We start from the raw sequence: 16,854 nt of genomic DNA on the forward strand, positions 1-16,854 counted from the left end.
ATCCTGAATGCAACAAATGAGACGAAGTTATTTCTTCATTTTTTAAAATTCACACTGCTAATCTTCAAACCTACAAACTGAACTGGGATAGTTCAAGCCTAGCACAGAAGTGTAGCATAAATGTTAAAAGGAAGTAAGAGGATTGGAGCCACACAGCAGCTTTTGTCTACACTACAGACCTTACAGTGGCACAGCTGTGCCGCTGCACTGCTGTAAGGTCTCCCATGTAGCTGCTCTATGCCAACAGAACAGAGCTCGCCCATAATTAAACCACAGCAAACAAGTGAGAGTAGTTCACTCCGGCACTTTTGTCAGTCCGGGGTATTTTTTTTCCACACACCCAACCAACAAAAGTTTTACCAACAAAAGTGATAGTGTAGACAAATCCTGAGGGAGTGTTACATAAGAAAACAAATATGCCATATGCAAAGCATTATTTTTTTAATTAATCAACAAAAACCAAGCAACTTTAATAATTTTGTCTGCAATTGAATTTGAGTCTTATCTAAGCAGTCTGAAAATTTTCCAGAATACAAGCACTACCTAATTTCACAGTACTGTAACACCTATCATAAAAAACAACAACTAATGGGATGAATGGCCATCACAATTTGAAGTTAAAAGAAAGTTGTGTCATTTCACAAGCTTTGTAAGTAACTGCACTTAAAACAGGTATGGTTTGTCAAAAAATATTGTCCAAGCAGAAAAGATTAACACCCAAAGACTTATGATAAAATATCACAAAGAATATATATATATATATATACACACACACATACAAATATATTTTTAAAGTATGATTATTGGTTCTACACATTTCTGTTTTTTAAATAGTCACAAAGGTGTCTTTACTGATGATAGGCTTCTAAGCGTATTCTGTTTGGATCCTCTGGATGTCTCAGTGCAATTCCATACCGCAGCAGTAGTTCAACATAAGGTGGCCAGAACGAATCACTGATTGTCAAATATGGTTCATGTGGTGTACTCATTAATTTGTTTATAAGACGCTGGAAGATCAAGAGAATGAGATTCAAAATATGCATAAAATAGGTTGATTTTAATCAATTTTAATCAAGGAAAGATGAACACATTGATGTCATAAGAATTGCTTACCTAAAAGATACAAAGCCCGTTCCAAATAGAAATTATTCATTAAAGAATGTTTAATTGATCTTTTAAAGTATGAAACTGTTGAATATAAAATTAAAGTTGATTATCTTCCCTTATTCAACAATATTCTAATTTCCCCCCAATAAAACAAAAGCATAATTGGATTTTAGGTATGTATCTAGTTATGCAAGCCGCTCAGTCAAAAGATAATGGAATGTAACTGCAATTTATTTGGTTTTTAAAATAAAAGCCCACAAAGACAATGTAGCAATTTAAGATTTAGTATTTGTTTAACAGGCTAGAGAGAAAGTTAGGCAAACCTTCATTTTAGATATTTTCTCTTTTTCATACCCACCAACAGATACCACCCCTCTCTCATTTCACTGCAATATAATTCCCCAAGTGATCTCTTCTGCCAACAAAGGCTCCTTCTCCCTCGCCTTTCTTCAGACTTAAAACAATGGAATTTCCATTATCTGACCATGAGCCAAGAAACTGCTTTCTGAGTCCCAAAAGGTTCTATTTTTGGCTTTCGGCTCCCCTTTTCCAGTCATCTTCTATTTACTTTTAACCTTAACTACTAATTTTACAGTTATGATACTCAAAGATGCATATCTTTTCACATCTTTAATGCTTTGTCATCTCCTCGCTATCTACTGCACTTGCTTGTCTTGAGCAAGTGAATCAATGTATTAATCAACTTCCTTCAGTTATGTATCTCAAACAAATCCCTCCGTCCCTCCCAAGCCAAGATAAGTTCCCACAAACAATTCCGTGTTTTTTTTTTTCTCCTTGACCTAGACTTTACAGACAGTGGAGTCAAATGCAATCTGAACATCAGCCTGGTGTCTCTGTTCCTGATCTTAGAGCCCATATATTTGTAAATCTGCCTACTGCCATCTTCACAATATTGTTTGTGAACACCACTGCCTTGACAGCCATGTTAGCCTAAATCCTCTCATGCTTTCATCTCTACTCACCTTAGCTACTGCAACTCCCTTCTTTATGGCTTCTACAAGTTCTAGCTCTCCAGACTTTAGCATATACAGAATGTTTCTGCCTGCCTTGTTCCCAGTACAAAGATACATCATAATCTTCATCTCCAAATACTCTCATTGGTGACTCATTCATTTTATATTCAGACCAAAATTGCCTTCCTTCTTTCAAAACACTCCACTGATTTGCTCCAGCCTATCTACCAAAATGTTTGCTCTGTACTTCCCTGCCCCATATCTTCTATTCATCTCTCACAATATTAATTCATGATCTTTCATAAACTGTTGCTGGTGAGACTTCTCAGCAACACCCATATTCTGAAATAACCTTTACCATCATTCACTCTCTCTCTCTCTCCTGATTTTATTTAAATTATTTATACTTGTTTTTGTACCATAAGCATCATGTTAGTTCTTTTTCAAAATAATTCTTAGTTTAACATGAATGGGAATCATCACTGAAGAGATTTGAAGGAGGAATGTTACACTGTGCATAGAAACATGCAACATCCCTAGAGTATGAAGCAGCACAAGAAAACTTACTGAGGCCTTGACTACACTCAGGAATGCTGTGGCTACAGCTCAGGCTACAGTAAATGCTGTGAAGCGCAAGTGTAGTTGCGCCGCCAGCGCTGCGAGAGCTGTCTCGCAGCGCTGTATGTACTCCACCTCTCCGAGGGGAATAGCTTGCAGCGCTGCGAGCGAGCGCACAGCACAGCAGGCTCTGATTACACTCGCACTTTACAGCGCTGTACTCGCTGCGCTCGGGGGGGGTGCATTTTCACACCCCTGAGCGCAGCAAGTTGCAGCGCTGTACAGCGCCAGTGTAGCCAAGGCCTGAGGCACTTCTGATAAAAATTTACAAAGGGAATTTAAGGGAACAGTATTGGCGGATTACATGTTCCTACAGGGGGAGTAATGGAACACGTAAGCAGGAGTCTATGCAAAGTTGCTATACAAAATGAAGCTAAATCCAAAGATAAAATATAATGTAACACTTATAGGAGTGTCTAAGAATGGCTGCCACAGTGGACTGTGGGTTTAACTAATTTTTATTTTTTGTATTTATACCTATTTGCCTTGGTAATGTATGTGATTCCAATTAAATAGTTGTCACTATTGGTATTGCTCTATAGCAAAAAATATATACAGTAAGAAACAGTTACTTGCTGTAAGTGTGGTGCTTCAAGATGTGATGCAGACATGGATGCAGACTGTATTCCACTCAGCCGTTTGCACGCCCAGCACACCAGAACTGCAGAAACTTGCAAAGCAGTACCTATAGATAGGTGGCACTTATGCCTCGTGGCTGTAACTCCTCCCCTGGCTACATTAGGGGGCACCACCCCAACCCTCCCTCAGTTCCTTCACACTAAATGCCCAGAATCAAGACTCCGATGCAAAAGGGGACAGAGAGTAGTTTGTGGGATACACATTTGCATCACATCTAGAAGAACCACATTTACAGCCAGTAACCATTTCTTTGAGTAAATGCAGCTGTGTATTCCACTTAGGTGACTCTCAAACAGTCCTCCGCAGGAGGCAGTGCTCAAAGTCTACCTAAACAAGGACTGCAGGCCCATTCTACCAAAGCTTGCCTCAACCTTGGAAGATGCGGTTATGGTGTAATGGTTCACAAATGTATGCATCGAGGACCATGTAGCAGCCATGCAAATGTCCAATATGGAAATGTCACTCAGGAATGCTATGAACATTGCTTGACTCTTGAAGAATGAGCTCACACCCACTGATGGGGATTAGTTGAAGCTATTTCATATGCAGTCTTGATGCATGAGGTTATCTATTTGGAGATCATCTGTGAAGAGACTGCTTGACCCTTCATGCATTCTGCACATTACGCAAACGAAGGAGGTTAAGCACAAACCGGTTTAGGCCTGTACAGATAAAAGGTTAGACATCGCCTGACATCTAATGTAGGGAGACACTGCTCCTCCAGAGATGAATGCTGCTTAGGAAAGAATGCAGGTAAATATACCACCTGGTTCAAATGAAACTGAAAAACAACTTCAGACAAAAAATTTGGACGCAGTCGTAAAGCCACTTTGTCTTTGGAGAATTGTATATATAAGGAGATTCTTTCCTCAGAGCCTGCAACTGTCTCACACTCCTTGAAGATGTTATTGCTACCAGGAATGCAGTTTTCTGACACAAAAGCGGGAAGGGACAATATGTCAAGGGCTTGAACAGTGGTTCAATTAAGGCCGCTAGGACCATGTTAAGATCCTGTAGAGGAACCAGCTCTTGGTCCGGGGAGATGTAAAAAAAGAAGCCCTTTTAAGAATCTGGCTATTGGAGAAGACTGAAGGGGTGGGGGGGGGGGGGGGGGGATGAAATACCAATATGATGAAATGCCAGATGCACTTTCAATTAACTAAATGCAAGCCCCAATGACTAAAAGATGCAGCAGATACTCCAAAATGTCCTGGATAGAGGCCAGCATTGGCTGGATTCCACAAGCTAATGACCAGATGGTCGAGCAAGCGCCGTGTGGTGCTGACATGAGCACGAACTTCCTCTCTGGATCCATCCCTCATAACCAGTCATCCCTTCCTCTTGAGATACACCATAACAACGGCCATGCATTTGGTAAAGTCCCGAGGGGGAAGGAGAAGAGAGGCCAAATGGAAGTATTGCATACTGAAAATGGCGTTCCACCATGACAAATAGAAAGATCTTTCTGTGGCTTGGCAAAATCCGCACATGAAAGTAGGCATCCTGAAGGTCCAAAGAAGCAAACCAGTCATTCTGAGACAATGTAGGGAAAATGGTCAATAGAGTGGCCATTAGGAACTCATGTACCTGATATATTTGTTGAGGTTGTGAAGGTCAAGGGTGGGTCTTACACCTCCCTTGGTTTTGGGTATCAGGAAGTACTGGGAGTAGAAGTCATGACGTGATGTTCCTGCAGAACCTCCTCCACTGCTCCCAAAACCAGCAGAGAGCAGACCTGTTTGAGGAGCAGTATCTCATGAGAGGGGTCCCTGAAGTGAAGGTGTGGAGAGGAACTGGATGGCATAACCTGATCTGATGGTGCTTAGGAAAGCAGGCCAGCCTGTCCCCAAACTGGGGAGGATGAGGAGAGGGAAAGCAATGGCTGAAACAGTGCTCTGGAACAAGGAATCAAAATGGGTACTGGGATGTGTGGCGTGTGGACTGGATGAACTCAGAGCCTAACTGCTTTCTGCTGTGGGATCTATCCCTCTTTCTGGGGTAGTCTCATTGCCAAGGAGGAGGAACAGGCTGGACAAATGTATGCTGTAGACAACGCTGCTGTTGAATGCCGTATTGGTGCCTTTACACTGCCGGCATGTACATCCCCAAGGACTGAAGGACTGCAGCATCTTGTCAGTTTTGCCCTCCTCTTGGTGACCGCAGAGGCCATCACCCTAGCCGAGGTGTCTGCGAGGTCTAGTTAAGATGTCCTTGGAGTCTGCGTCACTTTGACATAGCTGTCCAGTGAACAAAATCGTACTTGGACAACAAGGCTTGTTGGTTAGCAATTTGCATCTCTAAAGAAGAGAAGGTGTAAATCTTCCTGTCTATGAGGGCCAATAATTTAGAGTCACTATCATTAGGGATGGACATAAACCTGCCCTGTCAGGCACTGTGGTTCACCGCAGTTGCAACTAGGGAATTTGGGACCGAATGAGAATAAAACACCTCAAATTCCCATACGGGAATGAAATGGAGCTTTTCTATGTACTTAGCCGCAGGCAATACCAAAGCTGGCATGCTCCAGAGTGCCTTAGCCAATTCAAGAAGCTCATAATTGATAAGTATGGCGACTCTCCCAGGGGCAGATGGCAACAGGATATCCACTATTTGTGCGTGTTCTCTTGCAAGAACTCCACTTGAAAACCGACGGAAGCAACTACAAACCACAAAAGGTCTTGCTATGCCTTAAAATTCTCTGGTATGGAAGAGGAGAATGAGACAGGCCGCACAGAATCATCCAAAGATGAAGAGGAGGTCCTTAACTGATCCAAAACCAGATTCTGTTCCAGGGCTGATAGACCGTGGCAGGATGACTCTGGAGGCTCCACAGGGAGGATAACAGATACCTGGGCCTGTGGCAGATCAATAGTCACTGCCAAAGCCCTGGCTGGAGATCTTGCCTTCAAGCAAGACAAAGTGTAGGACCTCACCAATAAAGGAGTATCCCACAGATTCCATGGAGGCCACTAGCATGGATAAGGCATTGGTAGTCAGCCTCTGTCCTGACCACGAGACGTGTACCAATCCATCAATTCCCCCTGAGGCTGGTGAGGTGATGGCGAGTGAGAGGATGACAACCCTGACTCAGATGCTGAGGAGCCTCAGGATCCCAGCGATGAGGACAGAGAAAAACTAGAGGGAGCGAGTAACTGATCGGACTTGTCCATCCCCAGAACGAGGCAGGAAGCAGTGCTGCCAATGGAAGCAGTACCATTGGTACCGAGCATGCTGGTCCCAGAAGTGGTGTCAATCCTGATCAGCAGTGATACCTGAGTGTCTGACAATACCAACATTGAGCGGTGAAAGCCACCATGGTGCCAACTGCAATGGTGCTGAGGAGATTCCTGGTACCAAGGTCCCCTGTACCAATCCTGGCATTGGACCTGCTTCCATAACCTGTGGAAAGGGAACACTGGGGTGTAGTGCTGACAGACCCAAGGGTTCAACAGCTTGTTCAATCGATGGGGCTATAGATGACGCAGACATGGCAAACTCCTGGGCCAAAGGAGAGGTTGGGACCAAAAGGCAGAGGAGATCTGTTGCTGCCTGGTACACTGCTGATGTGGAAACAGTCAATGCCAGTATCTCCCTCATCGGTACTGGACTCAACAGATGCTTGGTGGCCAGAACAAGAGTCAACAGTACAGTGTTTCTAACCTCCCTACTCGATACTGGGGAAGGGTTAGAGGTATTTGTGCCATCCTATACACTGGCACCAACTTTGTGCTAGTTCCTGCTTTTCCTGGGAAGTGGAAGAATTACCTGAGACCTGGAGTGGTTTTGATTGGTCTTATGCAACCTTCTCCTTGGCAGAGTAGACAGGGAACAGCTCTCCTCTGTTTCTTTGCAGAGGCACCTGCTCCGGAACATGAAACTGCAGCACTCTTGGAACCCAAGGGCAATCTCCGACTTGACGAGGGCTTCAGTACCGAAGCAGGCCGCATAGCCTGCTCCAGCAGTTGCAGTTGCAGGAGAAAGTCCTGAATCACTTGAGTCCATTTCTAACACTAACATAACTAACACTATGGTACTACTAATTATATACTACAAGGGAAAAACTAAACTAATTGAGAGGTTGTGAGGTTAAGACCACACAGAGCTCTGACTCCAGCCATGGAGGATAAGAAGGGACTAAGGGAGGATTGGGGGGGCGGCGCCGCCTTGTGAAGCCAGGGAGGTGCTATGGCCACAAGGTGTGAGCGCACCTCTCTATGGGTACTGGTAGGCAAGTTTCTCCCTCTCTGGTGCACTGGGCGCGCACACACCTAAGTGAAATACATGGCTTTATCTACTCAAAGACGACGCTTTATAGGGCCACATAAATGAAAATCAATACATTGATAATTTTAAAAGATAAAGTAAACATGGATGAATTGTGGAAACATGGATGGGAATAGTTCTGAATAGGAATAGCTTAGATTTACACAAACAATAAACCCTAAATTTGTGATCACAAAAGCAAAATGTGCCTCACTTTGCATTTGTCTCTAAGAAACTATTCTCTAAGACAACAGTTTTGAAATTTAACAGGCACTGAAACTAGCACTAAATGGCTCAACAAAAACATAAAACAAAGATCAGTGACACTCAAAAGTTTAGGCTATGATAATTAAAATTAAAAACAAGTCTGAATTTCTGGGACTAGTTTATTCTTTCAAACAGAAATCAGACATCTGGGTCTTTTAGTACTTTGCAGGTGTTTAAAATTAGTTAAGGGAATATGAAGAGTAATTTTAAGGTATAAGTTTTTTGAAATTATATTTCCACAGGACTTAACTCATTTGGCTACTTTAATTTCTGATTTGCTCTCAAGCCCTACCTAATTTGGCACTAAAAGGCATGCTGAAATACTTGAGGCATGTAACATGAAGTTGAAGTTAATGACATAAGTACAAAAACCTCACAGTCTGGACTTTCAAGTAAAGCATAACAATGTCATAGTGACCGGATTTTAGCATCTAAACACCAGAATGTTATAATTCCGCAGGCCTTCCCTCAGAACAACTGCTGTTCTTCATGGAGGTCTCGCTCAGACAGATCCCTATTAAAAAAACCTGTATTCCCAAATACTAAGTTTAGGATAGAGAAGGTGCTGTCATCCATTAGCTCTATCAGATTTATGCCTTGCAAATTCATAATTTATTTGGGTTTTTACAAATTATAATAGGAGTGTCCATTCAACAATAGGAGCCTGCTTGGCAATTAAATAAATATATAAATATATAAATATATATAAAAAAAAATATATATATATATATATATATATATATATACTAAAAACAGCAGTATCAATTCCTATAGATCAAATCAAATAACCCAACAATATGAATATATTAGAAATTAATTGACTTGTTGCTGCATTATATTTCAGAACCATGTACATGCAAATAGTACAAAATATAAAAAAGTTAAACATTTTAGTTCAGGGTTTTTTTTAACCAAACCATTTTAATATTATTTTCTAATGTGAACCATTAAGTTAAGAGTTATAAAACCTGACTTAAAAAGTAGTGAATATAAAAATGACTTAAGTTTGACTTTGTATCTTAAAATTAGAAGTTTAAAAGCCTATAATTTTCCAATTCAAATTGTAGGATCAGTTTGCTAAATTATGCTTACATTTTTAAAGAGTTTAGTACCAGAAAGTTACTTTGGGTGTCCCGGGGATTAAAAGAGGAACCCAGTAAGATTTTTTTGAACACTGTTTCTATTATCTTAGTTATTTTAATTATATTATCACACACCATCATTCATTTTGCTTATATACCATTTCAGATTTTGAGCATTGTAACAAACAAACAAAAAATGACATCACACACAAAACCATTTTACCTCTAAAATTTCATGTAACGTTACCAGTTGTACAGTTGGTTCTTCAGCTGGACTCTACAAAAGCAACACAAAAGATGTTCAAATTCTAACACAGTCAGAAAAGAATCTTAATTGACAAAGAAAAATTTCAATGCAAATAATTCAGAGTAAGGAATAAACTGATTTTTTAAAATTTAAAAATATTGAGTCATCATATTAAAGTTACATATTTTAATCCTATATTCAGCAACAAATTCAATGTAAACTCTAAACATAAATGAATGTTTCTCTTAAACTAAGTTGAAAAGAAGATATTAAATGTTACATCTGTCAAGAATGGGATTCACATTTTATTAATTCAAACATCTTATTATTAAACATGACTGCGAGTATAAAGTACTCATTCTGTGTCTAAGACTGGTAAGAAAAGTCACAAGATCAATGCCTTTAAGTAAATTTTCTAAAGTTCTGGGCAAAGAGATGTAAACATGTGATTACTGCAAAAATGTTGTAATTTTGTTTTAAGAGTTCAGTCCATAGTGCCTTAATGTTTACTCTTAATTTATATTGCAATTTAATATTTTTTGGATTAAGCCTCTAGAGGTTATCCAAATACATTTACTATGTTCAAGAAACAAAATTCAGTTTTGCCATAGGATTTTCTTTAAATGTTTTCCTTTTTTAATGTTTAATGTTATTTGAAATTGTCTTCATTTATCAGAGGGGTAGCCATGTTAGTCTGGATCTGTAAAAAGCAACAGAGAGTCTTGTGGCACCTTTAAGACTAACAGATGTTTTGGAGCATAAGCTTTTGTGGGTGAATACGTGCGTCTGACGAAGTGGGCATTCACTCACGAAAGCTTATGCTCCAATACATCTGTTAGTCTTAAAGGTGCCACAAGACTCTCTGTTGTCTTCATTTGTAACAGAGCCAGTTCACGAGTCTTACAAGTTAAAAAATGGTCAGGATTTATGATAAACCCCAACTTTGGAGTGGAGGAAGAACTTATAAAAATTGACATAAGGCCAAATCCTATCTCCTTCCTCCATGACTGTGGAGGGTCCCCTGACAGCATCACTTCTGAGACTCAGCTGCACCAGAGACCATATTTGGTAAGGGCCACAAAGGGGTGCACACACATCCCATTGTGCTACAGAGCCCTCCTCCTTGCACTATGGGAGAAGGGGATGTGGAGATTATATTAGCCTATTGGCTGTAGCAGCCTCCATGGAGTGGTTCTAAAGACACTCTGCAGCCTTGGGTGATTTTTTTCTTCCTGCTCCCCTGCCCAGCATCTCACTTCTTGGGCTGGGCACTGGATTCAAGATTTGCCTTAAGGCTAGAATTGGCATATGGAGTATCAGCATGGGAGACATTTTAAACAATTGTACAAAGAGAAATTATTGGTTTGCTACTTTTAAGTCCTAAGGATGTTAGCTCAAACATTAAAGAAGTTTTTATACTTGCAAAATTAAAAAAAAAAAAAAAAAAAAAAAAAAAAAAAAGAGATTTGACTTTATTTTTGGTAGACCAATGGTGTTAAATATTTACAGTTTCTTAAATTAAGTTCAGATTCTGTAGTGTGACAAATTTAACCAGTATCATAAATTACATCACTTTAAAGCAAGATAGCCATCACCACATGGGAAAAAGTATACTTTTTCCTTCCCACAAGTACAATTGACATATAAAATATTTCTTGTAACGTGAACTTTCAGACTGCTGTGTGTGACAAAAAGGGTGCATCTTTCTTTTGAGACTGGAGAGTTATCCTGCATTTTCAATTTAATTCTCATGCCTGCCCATATTAAGACCCCAATCTTGAATCACATGCTTCAACATTAGCAGAGATGCTAACCTTGCACTTAGACTTTTATGGATGTTTATCAAAAAAATTAAGGAGGTTGCTTGAAGTGGTCTCAAGTGCCAAATTTGCAAAGCCAAATACAGATAGGGTGTCTCAGGTAGGACCATGAAAGCTTGTAGTGCATTTTAGGTCCATTTCTGTGAATGTTAGAGTAATAACAGCGGTACAAACTGAAGTAACATTTAGTAACATCAACAGCCATGATCAGGTCTGACCATGATATTGGCTATATCCTCGGTCCTTTGCAAGCATTTCTAAAACCATTCCATTTTTATTTTGCCATATTTGGCTCATTTTGTCAGTGGGGTTTGGGGTGTGGATTCACCGCACAAGCCACAGGTTGTGTGTTGCACTCCAACTGCCCCCATAGACCCTGCTGGACTATATTACTGTGCTCTAGATACCTGGAGTGTGCCAGCAGGGGCACATAGAGCAGTCAGAATGCAACACGCAGCTTGTGGCTTGCTTGGTTGCAGTGTGCCAACCCATTCAAAATGGCCACAGCTTGCCTCCTATCACAATTATCCTCACTCTGCAGTCTTTGCATGTGCCACAGGGACAGGAATGCCCTCAGAAATTTCTCTCATGGTATGCTGTGAGGGAGTCATCCTGCCCTCAGGGGACGGAGGGACACCGGATGCTGAAGTGGAGTTGCTGGCTGGGCTGAAAGAAGGATTAGGTGGGTTTCAGAAAGCTGGGAAAGGGACTTGTTAGGGTGGAGTTGGGGGATAAGAGATAGGGATGAAGAGGGCTGTTTGGTGGGGTTAGGAGGTAAAAGAGGAGTAGCTGCCCAGTGTCAGCTGGCTCATGGAGACGAGGCACCAATACCAGATGTAGGCAGTGCTTGATGGGTGGTGGTTACTTACTGGTGCTGCAGGCAACTGCTTGCAATGTCACATACCCAGAGGTGCCCATCCAGCCCCAGGTACTTTTTGGGCTCCTGCCAGGAGAGCTCAACCATGCAACTGAGGAGCTACCCTGCAAGCCTCTCCCAGCCCGACTGACACAATGGTGGCACTTGACATGTGTACGGCTAGGCTGCAGGCACCCTTGCACAGGGGTGCTGGCAATGGAGAAGAACACCCCTGCAGATGCAGCACTGTGTTCATCAGACCCAAGTGGTGAATGACACACAACACATACATAATCTTCCTAATTTTTCGATATATTTGCAAAATTCATAGATTTATATCTGATTTGATAATTTTGTAATCACATTTAAAAATCGGGAGAATTATTAAAAATTAGGGAGAGTTGGCAGCTCTGCATTAGGCATGCAAGAGGCCTCTAAGATCAATGGGATTACTCATGCTTAAAGTTAAGCATATGCTTAAGAGTTTGCCAGATTGTGGCCTATGAAACGAACCAGCTGCTGACAATGGTGGTCAATAATGGGTCCCTCTGAAGCAGTGTGGAAAATGGTTTAACTACTAATTCAGACAAGGACAAAGTATGTGAATTACATTAAATTAAGGTTACAGCTATAACATGGCTGAAAGCAGCTGTCTCTCTTTTTCAGTTCAGGGGCAGTTCAACCATTCCCTATACTGGTTCTGGGAACCTGATGCTGAACAGACAAGGCCCAAGTGTCCTCAAGAGCCCAACTGAGAACCTTACTAGTTTTTTAGTTTTTGTAGCTATTCTTTTAAACATTAATGATAAAGTATTTGATTTTACTATGGACTTTGATTTTATTATTTAAAATGCTCCCTGACTGCCTATTTTCCCTAAAGTTTAAAGATGACTTTTAGCTCAGTTTCCCTGAGTAGGAAGTTGAGGTTAATATTCTAAACTATTCTCTGTAACACTTTTGTGCCAACAATATTGCTGAAGAATTAAAATTTGTCTTTGAAGAAAAATATGAAACTATCCAGACGGGAGCAGGGTAGACTAATTCAGAACTTGTTTCACTAAGCCCCCATACCAGCCCTCTATGATATAACCAAACTTTGAAAGGTATCACTTAGACAACAAGAACAGTTGTAGGAAGTGACTTGGACATTAAGGTCAGAAGGGACCATCATGATCATCTAGTCTGACCTCCTGCACATTATAGGCCACAGAACTTCACCCACCCACTCCTGTAATAGACCCATAACCTCTGTCTGAGTTACTGAAGTCCTCAAATCATGATTTAAAGACTTCAAGTTACAGAGAATCCACCATTTACACTAGTTTAAACCTGCAAGTGACCAGTGACCTGTGCTGCAGAGGAAGGCAAAAATCCTCCAGGGTCTCTGCCAATCTGACCTAGGAGAAAATTCCTTCACGACCACAAATATGGCAGTCAGTTGGACCCTGAGCATTTCAGCATGACCCAACAGCTAAGTAACTGGGAAAGAATTCTCTATAGTAACTCAGAGCTCTCCTCATCCAGTATCCCATCAACAGCCATTGAGGATATTTGCTACTAGTAGTCACAGATCAGCTATATACTACTGCAGGCAGTCTCATCATACCATCCACTCCATGAACTTATCAAGCTCATTCTTGAAGCCACTTAGTTTTTTTGCCCCCATTGCTCCCCTTGAAAGGTTGTTCCAGAACTTCACTCCTCTGATAGTTAGAAATCTTCATCTAATTTCAAGCCTAAATTTGTTGATGATCAGTTTATAGCCATCTGCTCTTGTGTCAACATTGGCACTTAACTTAAATACCTCCTCTCCCTCTCTGGTATTTATCACTCTAATGTATTTATAGAGAGCAATCATATCTCCCCTTCAGCCTTCGTTTGGTTAGGCTAAACAAGCCAAGCTCTTTGAGTCTCCTCTCATAAGGTAGATTTTCCATTCCTCTGATCATCCTAGTAGCCCTTCTCTGCACATGCTCCAGTTTGAATTAATCTTTCTTAAATGTGGGAGACCAGAATTGCACACAGTATTCCAGATGAGGTCTCACCAGTGCCTCGTATAATGGTACCAAAACTACATGTATGACTTAAATACGGATTCCACCTTTCCAGCATTGTGACTTTAAAATTATATAAAACCAAGTTAAAGAAAAATTAATAAAACCTTTTCAAATTTGATAATTTTAAAGAAATCATACTTTTTTCTTCTTTTTAGCACTTTCATCTTCTTCCGGGAGAGGAAAATGTTCTTCTAGGAACTCCCCCAGAGCACTCAAGAGCTCTTCCTTATATGCCCTTATTTTCAGCATTTTACTTTTCAGTTCTTGTAACGTTCTAAAAACCCAATGTAAAAATAAAGTTTAACTGATGTGACATGTAATTCAATAAAAAGGTACTGTTCCTACAAGAATGGCATTAATAACCCAAATATCACAAAGTGCAAGTGCAGCCTGTAGCATATTTGCAACCTAGTTTTCAAATGTATTTTATTACTTGATTATTTGATCTTTACCAAAGATATCAAACATTAATATTAGATTTTTAAAATCTATTTTAACTGTCATACTAATATTCAATCCTTTCACTCTTTTTGCTGGAAAAAAGCACTACAAATACCTTTTTTCAGAAAATTGTACCACTTGATTTTTCATTTCTTCATGTGTTACATCAAGAGCATCTACCAATTGCTGCTGCTCATCCAGCCACTGCTGTTCTCTTTAAACATAAAAGTGAGAAAAAAAATGAGAGAGGGAACAATGGATAATTAGAAGTTTTCAGACCTACCAAAACAATGATTCTTACTTGATTTTCTAACAAAATTGTATGGCATTCATAAGCTCAATTCACTTTATACCTTTTCATGTCTTCCTTCAGCTTTTTATTCTTTGACTGAACTGTAGACAGCACCATTTCAAGATCATGGTCTACTTTCTGCAACTACAAAATTGGAAATTGAAGTGTATATTATGGAGAAATGCAACTCTATTAGTGCTATGTAAAACAAAACCTGATAGTGCTGTTGTGGAATCACTCAGATACCACAGTGACGGGAACCAAAATTATCTTGACAGACAAATCAGTAACAACCTACATCTCACATAATAGTATACTGAAAAAACTAATAGTTGGCAGAACAACAATTACGGCACTCCAAGGTGAGAACATCTCAAAGAAAGGGTGATTACTCTTACTAATCAAACGGACGATGAATGAGGTATTCATATCTTGGATAGGGAAATGGTACAAGTAATAAGACACTGCATTCTGGTTCACTTCAGACTATTTCTCAGTAAAGAAATTTAGAGCTTGACTCTGTCAGAGGCTCCGTGCCATCCACTCCACATAGGAGTGGGCAGTATCCAACACCTTATTGGACTGGGTCCTTAGTTGATGCATGGCTTACTGAAGACTAACACTGAGATGCTCTCTGTCCTTTTGAGATTGATGTGGCTCCCTTAATAAGTTTGGGGCTGTCCACTACACACTATCTTTAGATGATTGTGTGTCCCTGTATTGGAGTTCCCTGAGGTTTGTCTCTCAGATGGTGGGAGAACCTGATCGCGCCCAGTTACTTGCACTGGGAGGTTCTGGCACGGCCCTAGTTCCTTACTTCTTAGCTAGGCCCTTACCCTTTGCGGGACTTCACTCCCCGTAGGGACAGGGTGAAGAGCTCCTAGATGGGAGTTCCTCCTGTGGCTCCAGGAGTAATCCCAGCAGTCTCCTTTTCAGCAATCCTGCTCCTTCACCTCAGCTGACTGCAGCTGCCTTCCTTTTAAAGGCCTCCCATCTAGCCCTGCCCCCATACCCTGTCTAGCACCTTCCTCATCAGTGTGGGGTCTATACACCCCATCACAGTCCCTTTATTATGTAATTATAAAATAAAATAAAATTTAAATTTAGCTCACAACAAATACAAATGAAATATAGAAAATATTCCCCAGGAGCAGAAGGGTTTTATATACCCAGGATTTATGAGAAATGCAGTATCCCTCAGCTAAACTAACCACAAAATGGAATGTCAAACCAAACATGTATTGGAGAGGATATTCACTCAAAGGAAAATACATAGCCAATCTTTTCGTTAAAAGAGCACTTGTATTGGCAGTTTGGTTCCCTGGCCTGACTGATACAAGGCAGAGGAAAGTTGCTGGGAGGTAGCCAAACCAAAAAGGTAGGTGAAGCAAAAGTTATTTTTAAACAAAACCCATATAATCTAAATGTGTCTTTATGTGTTAGCCAAAGTATAACTATTCATTTCAATGTTATAGCCACAAGAATATTCCCAGCTAATGTTACATACCAATGTCCAACCAATATATTAAAATGCTACCACTAACACATTCTTTATTTGTCCTTTCTCCCCCAGTCTGGAAGAACTCAAATAGATATTTGCATATATTATTCCTACAGAACTCAGAGTACTGCCTCTTCTGCACAGCACATTTTTTTAAATCATATTTTAAACATAAAAGACACCATATAATAAGTTCTGGTAAAAAGATCATTTTCACTACATCTAAAAATATTCAGTACTAACAACAAGGTTCAGGAAAAAGCAAATTAAAAAATTAATAGTGCTCAAATAGACACACAATTTCTTATGGCTAGCCAATCATATGAAAAGAAACTAGGAAGTAACGTCTTACAAGTAGGTTTTTTACAAGTAATGAACTAAGACACTTACCTCTTCCTTTCCTAATGCTACCAGAACATCTGGATTGGTGGAAATTACTGAAAAATAAAACAGATTGTTTTCCCTGATTTTTTTTAATATAAACAAATATTAATAAATTTAGCAAAATATGCACGTCTGACTTTTGAGGAAGACATACCATTTGCATTATCATAGGGATGAAGTCAAATCTCAAAAAAAATGGCCCTATCAAATGTCTAATCTGCACTGAGGAAAATATTGTTTTAATATCAATTTCCCCTATGGTCCAAACTGCACACATTACGCTACAAATATCACAAACTAAATTCC

At 40.1% G+C, this 16,854-nt stretch overlaps 1 protein-coding gene across 2 annotated transcripts in view; it reads right to left on the minus strand.

The window, feature by feature from the left end:
* Positions 1–424: 424 nt before the first annotated feature.
* The window catches only part of CENPK (centromere protein K), a 50,577-nt gene continuing 34,147 nt past the window's right edge, over positions 425–16,854 (minus strand). For both annotated transcript variants that reach the window (XM_024107370.3, XM_005300988.5), the window contains 6 exons: positions 16,555–16,601; positions 14,725–14,807; positions 14,487–14,585; positions 14,069–14,204; positions 9,174–9,227; positions 425–1,007 (listed from right to left, as the gene is read on the minus strand). In XM_024107370.3, coding sequence (XP_023963138.1) covers positions 849–1,007; positions 9,174–9,227; positions 14,069–14,204; positions 14,487–14,585; positions 14,725–14,807; positions 16,555–16,601 — 578 coding nt within the window. In that variant the 3' untranslated portion in view covers positions 425–848. The remainder of the gene's footprint in view (positions 1,008–9,173; positions 9,228–14,068; positions 14,205–14,486; positions 14,586–14,724; positions 14,808–16,554; positions 16,602–16,854) is intronic.

Source organism: Chrysemys picta, chromosome 6, assembly GCF_011386835.1.
Source record: "Chrysemys picta bellii isolate R12L10 chromosome 6, ASM1138683v2, whole genome shotgun sequence".
Classification (NCBI taxonomy): domain Eukaryota; kingdom Metazoa; phylum Chordata; order Testudines; family Emydidae; genus Chrysemys; species Chrysemys picta.